The sequence below is a fragment of the Scyliorhinus torazame genome, chromosome 13 (assembly GCF_047496885.1).
Source record: "Scyliorhinus torazame isolate Kashiwa2021f chromosome 13, sScyTor2.1, whole genome shotgun sequence".
Taxonomy (NCBI): Eukaryota; Metazoa; Chordata; class Chondrichthyes; order Carcharhiniformes; family Scyliorhinidae; genus Scyliorhinus; species Scyliorhinus torazame.
In genome coordinates, this window is record NC_092719.1 from 34,985,659 (window position 1) to 34,999,027 (window position 13,369).

The following is a 13,369-nucleotide window of genomic DNA, read 5'->3' on the forward strand; positions in this document are numbered from 1 at the left end:
CTCCCTTCCGTTAACTCCTCCTTTATCAACATTAGGGGTACATCTGGAAGAATTCATAACTTCAGAGAGTGAGCCACGAATCTTTTGATAGCATCCACCTAAAATCATAGACTGCCAACTGCTTGATATTGGAGCTCCACTGTATTTACACAATAGCCAGTTGAATTTGTAACCATTTTGATAAATATATTGCCTTTCTTAATTTACGAATTTTGTATTGTGTTTTATAACATTCGTATGGAGTTGAAAGATAAATTGCACTGTTAGCAGGATCAATACATTCGACCATCGATTGTGACACTTCTGATTTGCTGCTAGCGCACTTTGCGGCATTTGGATTACTTCTCAAAAATGTTTTGGCATCAATTCATTACTGGAGAATCTGGAGTGGGAGGAGAAAAGGGATACAAAATGACCTAATGATTACCATCAGTTGTCGCTATTATTGCAGCAAATTCCTAGGCCATTATTAAAAAGTGAGAAGGTACAAGTTCAACACTGTAGCAATATCTTATAATGAATTATGGACAAATGTATCTATAATACACAGAAAGAGAACTTGTGAAGAGTGAAGGAAAACTTTACTCTTTAACCATGCTATCTGAAAAATGTAGAATATTTAATTAAAGTTCTGCATCCAATCCAAGAATTGTTGATGATGGAAACATAGGATAAAATTAATCCAGTTTACGTTTTCTTTTCCTATCAGTTTTTTCCATTTGATGACTCCTTGCTGAGGTATAGGCCTGGATTTTCAAGTAGTTGGAATGACTCTGAAAACATTTTAAAATGGCAGGCAGGTCCTGATTCCAGGATTCGAAACTCCATTCCCAGCGTATCTAATATTCTGGAATGTCTTTAAAGGGTGCAGGGTGATTCCTGTCAAAAGCCCGCATCCAGTACTCTTTTTAAAAATTTTTTAGAGTACCTAATTAATTTTTTCCAATTAAGGGGCAATTCAGCATGGCCAATCCACCTAGCCTGCACGTCTTTGGGTTGTGAGGGCGAAACCCACGCAAACACGGGGAGAATGTACAAACTCCACACGGACAGTGACCCAGAGCCGGGATCGAACCTGGAACCCCGGCGCCGTGAGGCAGCATGGCTAACCCACTGCGCCACCGTGCTGCCCGCATCCAGTACTCTTGACATGGCTGGCTCCATATTAGATAGTCATGTCCGAGACCTTTGCAGTTTTCATGGAGTCAGGCCAGATTTTTTAAGTAGTTGTGGTTCATGGTCCCTCAGAGGAGTCGTGATTCAAATCTGCATGAAAAGACGTTTTACAAGATAAGTTCAAAACCTTTTACCCCAAATGCCAAACCATGACTTTCCTCAAACCCCCTTCTGCCCATGGTCCCCCATGATCCATGCCAAGTTCCATCTTTCCATCTACTCCCCTTAATTGGAAAGAAAAGAGAATTGGGTACTCTAAATTTTATTTTTAAATGAGCATCTCAAGGAATGCAAATACTAAATACAATAGCAAAAATGGAATGTCCTTCATGCCCCTCCGTGCCAGGTTATGCACCTAACACCAACTCCTTATGGCCCGCCATGCCAAGCTGCCTAAAACCAATTGTAGTGACAATAGGATGTGCAAAAAGCAAATAATTCATCATTTTCTCCATGTTGAAAAAAAAGTAATTTAATTGCAAGCTAATAAAAGTGTCAATCATCTAAATCCTTTAAACTATCAATATCAAAAACCACAAACCCTTGAGACTAGTTAAATTGCGTAAGCAAACATTGTGAGATTGACAGCAGAGATCAGAGAGTCTAAACTGTCACTCAATCAATATTTTATCTGCAGCACATGTGTTTCAACAAGAATGTCTGGCTCTCAGCCAGCATATATAATGAGGCCTGGCTGAGAGGCTAGACAACAATTAAGCTTGTTGAAACAGCAGCTCCCCAGGGAAAATCCTGTTTGAGTGACAGCTCAAGCTGTGATCTTGTTGTCAATTTCACAATGTTTGTTTATGTAAGTGGTTTAATGGATTTGTGGCTTTTGTTACTGATACTTAAAGGGGATGGATGATTGACATTTTTATCAGCTTGCAGTGAAATGACTTTTTCCCCCAACATAGGTGAAACTATGAATTACTCTTTTTCAAAGTATTTTGAAAACATCCTAGTCACTACAGGGCTCATTGGTTCTAGACAGGGTATTGTGGGTCAGAGGGTATGGGGACATGGGCCATAGGGGGTGGGTGGAAGGGCAGAGTTTGGCATGGGGGCATAAGGGCAAATAAAGGGGGGCATGAGGAGCATTTAGAGGGTAAGGGAGTGTGAGGGGTAAGGGCTGTAAGGCCTTTGTGTTTTTAATTTAACTGGGACAAAGTCCCAGAGCACAAAGGTGTGCCTTTTAAACAACCCTCCTCCACAACCAGCAGCCCCTGTGGCTACCTCCACTTTTTTCCCTGGGGTTGGCTGATCCGACTTCAGCCTGCAACCACTCCCCAGCAATGAAGACCCCACCTTTGCAGGCAATTTCTCCCGAAGCGGGTGGGTCAGGTGAGAATTGTTCCTGACTCCCACTGGCAGATGAAAATCCAGGCACTGTTGCTTCACAGCGCCACGGTCCTGGGTTCGATTCCTGCCTAGATCACTGTCTGTGCAGTGTCTGCACACTCTCCCCATGTCTGCGTGGGTTTCTTGCAGATGCTCCGGTTTCCTCCCACAAGTCCCAAAAGATGTGCTTGTTAGGTGAATTGGACATTCTGAATTCTCCCTCAGTGTACCGAACAGGCACCGGAGTGTGGCAACTAGGGGATTTTCACATAACTTCATTGCAGTGTTAATGTAAGCCTACTTGTGACAATAATAAAGATTTTTTTTTTTTTAAAGTGGAGGACACCACCCCGTAGTGGAGCCAACACCACTGCTAGTCGTCAGCCTTGGCAATGAGCTCAGCAGGCTATTGAATTTTGCAGAGCCAGGTGATAAATCCTTCCTCGTGTCCCCTCTACATCTTCTGCCACTTATCTTGAATCTTTGTCCCCTGGTTCTACAATTCTCCACCGAGAAACAATTTATCCCGTCCACTCCATTTCTTCCCGTCATAATTTTGTCCAGCTCAATTAAGAAAATACTATTTCCTCCTGTAATGTTTCAAATTTTGACGTAAAAGACAACAGGTCAGATTGAAAAATTCAGATGGCAGTGGATGAACAATCTGCAGTCTCCCCGCCTCCGAGTAGGAGATCTGGGAGCATTTATGGTGCACTTTCCTGAAGGGCGTTCAATGGAATGGGATAATGGTCCAATATACTGCGTAAGGACAGTGATAAAGGAAGGCTTAGTGTGGTGAATGCCACTTTTCCTTCCACGCTTCATGTAATTTGACTCCATTTACCCGGCTGAGCATCGGCAATTCCTCGGTTAGCAGCCGCTAACTTCAAGCCGGACACTGTGTGGACTAACTTCTGCTTCCCTGACTGACGGCCGCCGCAAGCTCGCCCCACTTGCTCCTCCTGGTGTCGATCTAATGTCAGTTTATAGAGAGCGTAGAGCCCCACACCTCCCGCCAGCAGCCCCACGGCCAGCCGAAGGGCCCATCTCCCCTCATCGACGGCGCCCATTTGCAGTCCCGGAGGTGGATTCGCCCGCAACCTACTCCTTCCACCCGAACTACAGCCAAACACGACAGCAAGGCCGTTCAGTACATTTCAGCTGCATTTTCAATCCATTTTCTCAGTCAGGTGTGAAGCCTGAAGCCGCTCGGCACCAGCCTGTGTGTGGAGGAGAGAAGTGCAACAGGCCGACTGCAAGGTTATCCGGAGTTTATTGCACGGACCCACACAGTAACTTAGCAGCTGGAGAGCCGAAAGCTCCTTGAAAGTAGCTGTCATTGAACATCGCTTAAGGAGTCGGGCCCTCCACATTTAAGAAGTTCAGTGCCAGTCAGCTGAAATCCAAGCCCCTGGGACCCTTGACAGTCGTCACCGCCAGAATCCTTGGGCTGGATTCTCCGTTATTGGGACTATGTGCCCACGGGGCGTCAAAACTGGAGTTTCACGCCAGAAAACTGGGGCGGAATTCTCTGAAAATGGGGCTATGTCCCACGCCCGCAAGAAAACAGGCACAAATTTCCTGGAGAAAGTCCAGAGTTATTCTCTGTTTTGAAGGGGCTTGCAGGGCCCCGGAGTAGTCCACGCAGCTCCGGCTGCCGATACGGGATCCTGCACTAACATGACGGACCCACACAGCAAGCCGGTCCCAACAATATAGGTCCCCAAAGATCGCACGCACCCGCAGATCGGTGGCCCCCGATCGTGAGTCCGGCCACCTGGGCGGCGGCGGACTGGGTCCGTAGCCGCCACTCCAAGCTCCTGCCGGGTGGAACCATGAGTGAACCAGAGGCCCGCTCCACCATCCTCTACCCCTGACCGGCTGAAGTCCCCATGGCGTGTGGTCCTGCCGGTCAGGATACTCGCGTGGTGGCTGCGGACTCAGTCCGCGGCCACCCTGGACGGGGCGGGCCGATCGGAGGGCAGGTGGTGCCTTGTATGCGGCCGGAAAATGTTTTGTGCGGGCAGACAGGGTCGGGCGCGCGGCCAATCGAGGGGTTTATTTTTAGGGTCTGGCACGCGACTGGCGGCGATTCTCCGTTCCGCAAAGAATCGCTGGTCGGAGATTCTCCGGTCGGAGAATCGCTGGGGGCTGGCGTGAATCCCGCCCCCGCCGGTTGCCGAAGTCTCCGGCACTGGTGATTCGGTGGGGGCGGGAATCACGCCGCGCCGGTTGGCGGGCCCCCTCGTGCGATTCTCTGGCCCGGATGGGCTGAAGTCCCTCCGCCAAAATGCCTGTCCCGCCGGCGTAAATTAAACCACCTACCTTACCGGCGGGACAAGGCAGCGCGGGCGGGCCCCGGGGTCCTGGGGGGGGCGCGAGGCGATCTGGCCCCGGGGGGGTGCCCCCACGGTGGCCTGGCCCGCGATCGGGGCCCACCGATCCGTGGGAGGGCCTGTGCCGTGGGGGCACTCTTTCCCTTCCGCCTCCGCCACGGTCTCCACCATGGCAGAGGCAGAAGAGACTCCCTCCACTGCACATGCGTGGGAAGCTGTCAGCGGCCGCTAACGCTCCCGCGCATGCGCCGCCCGGAGATGTCATTTCCGCGCCAGCTGGCAGGTCACCAAAGGCCTTTTCCACCAGCTGGCGGGGCGGAAATCCGTCTGGCGCCGACCTAGCCCCTCAAGGTTGGGGCTCGGCCCCCAAAGATGCGGAGCATTCCGCACCTTTGGGGCGGCGCGATGCCCGTCTGATTTGCGCCGTTTTGGGCACCAGTCGGCGGACATCGCGCCGTTTCCGGAGAATTTCACCCCCGATCACGGATTAGTCACCCCATTCTCCGCCCCCGCGCGAGGGCGATTTAGGCGCAGGGGCTCGGAGAATCCCGCCCCTGGTGTGAAAGAGCCTCAAATTTCTAGACCTGCAGGGTGCTAGCAGGGACCCAGCATAGATCTAGCAGCTTTTGCTGCAGATACGGGCCCCCACATGTCTGGGTCGGAGTCCGCGCATGTGCATGGCAATGGCCTCCAGCGGCTGCCCCATGCTCCATGGCAGACTCAGACTGCGGAGTTGGACCCTAAAAATAAATCCCTCGATCGGCAGCGCTCCCGACCCCGAGGATGGTTGAGCGGGCCCCAGGTAGGTCCTAGGCGGCGTGGCGTACTCCTCGAGTATGCCACTTTTCGGGGCCTGCTGAATCGGGGAACTGGTGCCGGTCCCGATTCCGTGCGGGAAAATGGATTCTCCGCCCCCGCGCGGGCCGCGATTTTGGCATTGGGGTGCGAAGAATCCAGCCCCCTCAATCCTCATGTTATAGTCATAGAGTTTTACAGCAAAAAGGCCCTTTAGTCCGTCCTGTCTGAGCTGATCATCAAGCACCTGTCTATTCTTATTTTGGAAATGTTTGTTATTACATTTCTAACCTTTCATACAAAATATAAAAGACATGAACCATAACAAACATTCCTTAAAAGATTAAATCAATATAAAGTTTTTACGAAGACTCTCACCTCCACGCCTCCCCTCTGCCTCACCTGGCCCCCCCCCCCACTAAACAAGTAAGCCCGTCTCCCTGCCTTAAACTCTAGAAGTAACCAATACTTTGAAATACACTGTGAATGGTTCCCCTCTCAAGGTGTACTTGACCTTCTCAAGGCACACAAACGCCATCAAATTACCTAGCCACGCTGAAGCCTTCGGCAGAGGCGCAATTCTCCAGCCCAATAAGATACACCTCCGAGCCACCAACGAAGCAAAAGCCAGGACATCAGCCCCTGCTCCCGTCTGCAGTTCCAGCACTTAGCAGGAGACCCCAAAAATCACCATCAGTGGGCAGGATTTCATATCCACATTCAGGATCGCTGACATGGTGTCAAAAAAGGAACCCCAAAACTCCACCAACCAGAACATGTGCATGTGATGTACACATGTGCTCTTGAACAACACTCGCACTTATCTTCCGCCTCTTCAAAAAAGTGGCTCATCCTCACTTTAGTGAGGTGAGCATGTAAAACTTTAGCTGAATGAGGCTCAGCCTCGCACAAGGCGATGTCGCAGTCATCCTCCTCAATGCCTCACACCACCCCTCTTCCTCTAGTATTGGCCCAAACTCCTCCATCCATTTTGTTCTTTGTCCCCTCAACAAGCTATACGCTGGTACATCCCAGACATACTGCGTTCCACAGATCCTCCATAGGATAAAATCCATTCCAACAAGTAAGACAGCTGAACCACCGGAAAGGCCGGACAAAACTGCTTAACCCAGCTCTGCACCTGAAGGTACCTAAATCCATCTGCGTTTGAAAGCCCATATTTTTGCTCTAACTCCACCAAGCTAGCGAATCACCCCTCCAAAAATAGATCTCCCATTTCTCCAACCCTCTCTCCTTCCAAGCAATAAATATGGCATCTAGCCTTGCTGGTTCGAATAAATGATTGGCACAGATGAGAGCCAGCCACGATGTTGCCTCCAATTTGAAATGTTGGCAGAGCTGCCTCCTTTCACTGGAACAGAAATCGGAATCCAGGCAGTATATTCATTCTAACTGACTGAACTCGGCCTGCCAGCAATAGCAGGAGACTATGCCACCTCTGCCTTGACCTTCCACACCAAGCTCTTATTAATTCAGCTTCCATAACCATCCCTACTCCTGCCACCAGTACCCCCAAGTACCGGAAGCTGGTGCCTGCCAATCGAAACGGCAACCCCTTCGGTCTACTTCCCCCTTCTGCTAGTCCTACTATAAAAACATTCACTTTCCCTACATTCTGCTTAGAGTCAGAGAAGGCCCCAAAATCACTGCTAAATCTTCATGATGTTTCCAATAGCTGTCTCCGAATCCCTTACGTATAACAGCAAATCATAGATTAAAGAAATTACAGTGCAGAAGGAGGCTATTCGGCCCATCGAGTCTGCACTGGCTGTTGGAAAAAGCACCCCACCCAAGCCCACTCCTCCACCCAATCCCAGCAACCCCACCTAACCTTTTTTTTTGTGACACTAAGGGTAATTTGCATGGCCAATCCACCTAACCTGCACATCTTTGGACTGGGAGGAAACCAGAGCACCCGGAGGAATCCCACGCAGAGACAGGGGGAATGTGCAGTCTCCACACAGACAGTGACCCAAGCCAGCAATCGAACCTAGGACCCTGGAGCTGTTAAGTGGTGCTAACCACTGTGCTACCGTGCTGCATATAACAATACCCTGTGCTCCAACCCCACCTCTTACTACCGAATTCCATTCCTTTGAGGCCCTCAATGCCATGCCCCAGTTGCCATTACAAACAGCATTGTGTCCCGACGTAACCAAAGGGACTCAGGGTCATATTAATGCAAACACTCGCAAACGGCGCTGCATACAACGACCACACCCAGGATACAAATCCCAGACACAGCCAAAATTCTCCAATACTGTAAAGAGATATCCCCCACTCCACCTGGTCAAACACCTTCTCTGCATCCAGAGATACAATTATCTCCAATACCGAACTGGTCGCAGGGGAAAGCACCACATTAAGCAACTGGCACACATTCGCCGACAGCCTCCGCCCTTTCACAAACCCCGTCTCATCTTCCCCTATCAACTTGGGGAGGATCAACTCCAGTCTTAAAGCCAACACCTTGGCCAGCAATTTGGCATCTATGTTCAACAGGGAGATTGGGCATATGACCCACACTCTTTAGGGTCTAAGTACCTATCAATTCTAATCCCATTTTCCAGCACTTGGTCCATAACTGCCTGCTGTGATAGTGGAGTCGGACACTTTAGGAACTTTCAAGCGGTTATTGGATAGGCACATGGAGCACACCAGAATGACAGGGAGTGGGATAGCTTGATCTTGGTTTCGGACTATGCTCGGCACAACATCAAGGGGCGAAGGGCCTGTTCTGTGCTGTACTGTTCTATAACCTTGTATGCTATGGCATTTCAAATGCTCATTTATACACAAGCTCAAAATCACAAACTGATTAAGGTCATATTAACTCACATAGCTTGAAAGTTTCTCACTTTCTAATCAACATCACATTCTTGACGAATGAATGTAGTCTGTCCTTCTGATTAATGCACGGCCATTTCTTAAAATGCTTTGCCATCTTAACCTAATTTCACGTCTCAAAAGACCATCTGTAAATGGAAAACTTAGTTTCACTTTAGCCTTTACAACAATAATAGAGATGAAACAAGCTTCTGTCTATAGAAAGGGTGTTCAAAGCACAGATATAACCTTCCATCTTGTATGGCAATTCAGTGGACGATGTGTAGTCGAGACACATGCAAATTAGGAGCAGGAATAGGCCTTTCGGGCCTTCGAGCCTGCTCAGCAATTCAATACGATCACGGTTGATCTGATTATTGGCTCAACGCCACAGAACGTCTACCCCAGATGCCTTTGGCTCCAATTCAACTGCTCAAATTATACAGCAGACAGAAAATTAAGTATTGAGGAAATAAATTTACCTTTCCTTTATCCAATATACATCTAATGCTACGCATGACTTTGTTGCCAGCAATTAATATTCATGATGTGATGATTCAAGAAATTGTAAACATATTTAATTGAAATGATGTTCATTATCAGGTATAATAATTAAAAAATGTATGTGTCACAGACAGCGTGTAATTTACCTTTCACTACCTGTAGTCAGTTTGGTTTGTATGGAAAAAAGATATATTTTCATACCCTTGGAGTGTATATTCCAATTAGGTTATTCAGCAGCAGACTTTTGTGTGTTTAAAATAAACAAGGCTTTTTATTTTCACATCCATGAGTTAATGCAACATCACACACCTGGTCTCATGCACACCTACACATACATAAAGATTGGATAAAGATAAAGATGGGGCTTTTTTTTTTACAGATTACAGTTGCTTCAGTCTCTGATTTATGAGTTTTAGTCTCCCAGATGTTAGGCCTGTGGTTTATTGATGATTTAAAGTTGAAGTGAGGGTCTTGTAAAGCAAAGGGTTCATAGGAGGGTGTGAGGTTTCTTGTAATCAAAATTTAGGAGGTTGGTTCTCAGGTGAACTTTGAAACTGGAATAATTTTAATACTTTCTGCTTGATGACTTCCAGCTAGTTTCAGAGTCTGGTTCTCATTCTGGCTGATGACTGATGGTTCTGGAATGGCAAAGATGACACTGCCTTTTCTGCTGCTGCTGCCTCTTTGGAGTTTTGCTGCAGACTGGTCTAGTCTCTTGAGTCTTCAGATAAAACTCACGATGGGGCAGCACGGTAGCACTGTGGATAGCACAATTGCTTCACAGCTCCAGGGTCCCAGGTTCGATTCCGGCTTGGGTCACTGTCTGTGCGGAGTCTGCACATCCTCCCCGTGTGTGCGTGGGTTTCCTCCGGGTGCTCCGGTTTCCTCCCACAGTCCAAAGATGTGCAGGGTAGGTGGATTTTTTTTTTTTTATTAAATATTTTATTGAAAATTTTTGGTCAACCAACACAGTACATTGTGCATCCTTTACACAATATTATAACAACACAAATAACAATGACCTATTTTATAAACAAAAAATGAATAAATAATAAATAACAAAAATGAAAACTAGCCCTAATTGGCAACTGCCTTGTCACAAGTAACACTCTCCAAAAATATAATTTAACAGTCCAATATATAATTATCTGTAGCAACGACCTATACATACTATACAGTATATATTAACAACCCTGAGAGTCCTTCTGGTTCCTCCCCCCACCCCTCCCCCCCCCCCGATCCTGGGCTGCTGCTGCTGCCTTCTTTTTCCCATTCCGTCTATCTTTCTGCGAGGTATTCGACGAACGGTTGCCACCGCCTTGTGAACCCTTGAGCCGACCCCCTTAGGACGAACTTAATCCGCTCTAGCTTTATAAACCCCGCCATGTCATTTATCCAGGTCTCCACCCCCGGGGGCTTGGCTTCTTTCCACATTAACAATATCCTGCGCCGGGCTACTAGGGACGCAAAGGCCAAAACATCGGCCTCTCTCGCCTCCTGCACTCCCGGCTCTTGTGCAACCCCAAATATAGCCAACCCCCAGCTTGGTTCGACCCGGACTCCTACTACTTTTGAAAGCACCTTTGTCACCCCCATCCAAAACCCCTGTAGTGCCGGGCATGACCAAAACATATGGGTATGATTCGCTGGGCTTCTCGAGCACCTCGCACACCTATCCTCCACCCCAAAAAATTTACTGAGCCGTGCTCCAGTCATATGTGCCCTGTGTAATACCTTAAACTGAATCAGGCTTAGCCTGGCACACGAGGACGACGAGTTTACCCTGCTTAGGGCATCTGCCCACAGCCCCTCCTCGATCTCCTCCCCCAGCTCTTCTTCCCATTTCCCTTTTAGTTCATCTACCATAGTCTCCCCTTCGTCCCTCATTTCCCTATATATATCTGACACTTTACCATCCCCCACCCATGTCTTTGAGATCACTCTGTCCTGCACCTCTTGTGTCGGGAGCTGCGGGAATTCCCTCACCTGTTGCCTCGCAAAAGCCCTCAGTTGCATATACCTGAATGCATTCCCTTGGGGCAACCCATATTTCTCGGTCAGCGCTCCCAGACTCGCGAACTTCCCATCCACAAACAGATCTTTCAGTTGCGTTATTCCTGCTCTTTGCCACATTCCATATCCCCCATCCATTCCCCCGGGGCAAACCTATGGTTGTTTCTTATCGGGGACCCCCCCCAAGGCTCCAGTCTTTCCCCTATGCCGTCTCCACTGTCCCCAAATCTTCAGTGTAGCCACCACCACCGGGCTTGTGGTGTAGTTCCTCGGTGAGAACGGCAATGGGGCTGTCACCATAGCCTGTAGGCTAGTCCCCCTACAGGACGCCCTCTCTAATCTCTTCCACGCCGCTCCCTCCTCCTCTCCCATCCACTTACTCACCATTGAAATATTAGCGGCCCAATAATACTCACTTAGGCTCGGTAGTGCCAGCCCCCCCCCTATCCCTGCTACGCCGTAAGAATCCCTTCCTCACTCTCGGGGTCTTCCCGGCCCACACAAAACCCATGATGCTCTTTTCAATCCTTTTAAAAAAAGCCTTCGTGATCACCACCGGGAGGCACTGAAACACAAAGAGGAATCTCGGGAGGACCACCATCTTAACCGCCTGCACCCTCCCTGCCATTGACAGGGATACCATATCCCATCTCTTGAAATCCTCCTCCATCTGTTCCACCAACCGCGTTAAATTTAACCTATGCAATGTGCCCCAATTCTTAGCTATCTGGATCCCCAGGTAACGAAAGTCCCTTGTTACCTTCCTCAACGGTAGGTCCTCTATTTCTCTACTCTGCTCCCCTGGATACACCACTAACAACTCACTTTTCCCCATGTTCAATTTATACCCTGAAAAATCCCCAAACTTCCCAAATATCCGCATTATTTCTGGCATCCCCTCCGCCGGGTCCGCCACGTATAGTAGCAAATCGTCTGCATACAAAGATACCCGGTGCTCTTCTCCTCCCCTAAGTACTCCCCTCCACTTCTTGGAACCCCTCAACGCTATCGCCAGGGGCTCAATCGCCAGTGCAAACAATAATGGGGACAGAGGGCATCCCTGCCTTGTCCCTCTATGGAGCCGAAAATATGCAGATCCCCGTCCATTCGTGACCACGCTCGCCACTGGGGCCCTATACAACAGCTGCACCCATCTAACATACCCCTCTCCAAAACCAAATCTCCTCAACACCTCCCACAAATAATCCCACTCCACTCTATCAAATGCTTTCTCGGCATCCATCGCCATTACTATCTCCGTTTCTCCCTCTGGTGGGGCCATCATCATTACCCCTAACGACCTCCGTATATTCGTGTTCAGCTGTCTCCCCTTCACAAACCCAGTTTGGTCCTCGTGGACCACCCCCGGGACACATTCCTCTATTCTCATTGCCATTACCTTGGCCAGGACCTTGGCATCTACATTTAGGAGGGAAATAGGTCTATAGGACCCGCATTGTAGCGGGTCCTTTTCCTTCTTTAAGAGAAGCTATATCGTTGCTTCAGACATAGTCGGGGGCAGTTGTCCCCTTTCCTTTGCCTCATTAAAGGTCCTCGTCAGTACCGGGGCGAGCAAGTCCACATATTTTCTATAGAATTCGACTTGGAATCCATCCGGTCCCGGGGCCTTTCCCGCCTGCATGCTCCTAATTCCTTTCACCACTTCTTCTACCTCGATCTGTGCTCCCAGTCCCACCCTTTCCTGCTCTTCCACCTTGGGAAATTCCAGCCGATCCAAGAAGCCCATCATTCTCTCCCTCCCATCCGGGGGTTGAGCTTCATATAATTTTTTATAAAATGTCTTGAACCCTCCATTCACTCTCTCCGCTCCCCACTCCATCTCTCCTTCCTCATCCCTCACTCCCCCTATTTCCCTCGCTGCTCCCCTTTTCCTCAATTGGTGTGCCAGCAACCTGCTCGCCTTCTCCCCATATTCGTACTGTACACCCTGTGCCTTCCTCCATTGTGCCTCTGCAGTGCCTGTAGTCAGCAAGTCAAATTCTACATGTAGCCTTTGCCATTCCCTGTACAGTCCCTCCTCCGGTGCTTCCGCATATTGTCTGTCCACCCTCAAAAGTTCTTGCAGCAACCGCTCCCGTTCCTTACTCTCCTGCTTCCCTTTATGTGCCCTTATTGATATCAGCTCCCCTCTAACCACCGCCTTCAACGCCTCCCAGACCACTCCCACCTGGACCTCCCCATTATCATTGAGTTCCAAGTACTTTTCAATGCACCCCCTCACCCTTAGACACATCCCCTCATTGCCATTAGTCCCATGTCCATTCTCCAGGGTGGGCGCCCTCCTGTTTCCTCCCCTATCTCCAAGTCCACCCAGTGTGGAGCGTGATCCGAAATGGCTA

General features: G+C 49.0%; 1 protein-coding gene across 2 annotated transcripts in view; it reads right to left on the reverse strand.

The window, feature by feature from the left end:
• The window catches only part of armc10 (armadillo repeat containing 10), a 59,860-nt gene extending 56,083 nt beyond the window's left edge, over positions 1 to 3,777 (reverse strand). The window contains exon 1 of one of the 2 annotated variants that reach the window (XM_072471329.1): positions 3,359 to 3,777. In XM_072471329.1, coding sequence (XP_072327430.1) covers positions 3,359 to 3,584 — 226 coding nt within the window. In that variant the 5' untranslated portion in view covers positions 3,585 to 3,777. The remainder of the gene's footprint in view (positions 1 to 3,358) is intronic. The other variant, XM_072471328.1, reaches the window with a different exon arrangement.
• Positions 3,778 to 13,369: the final 9,592 nt, after the last annotated feature.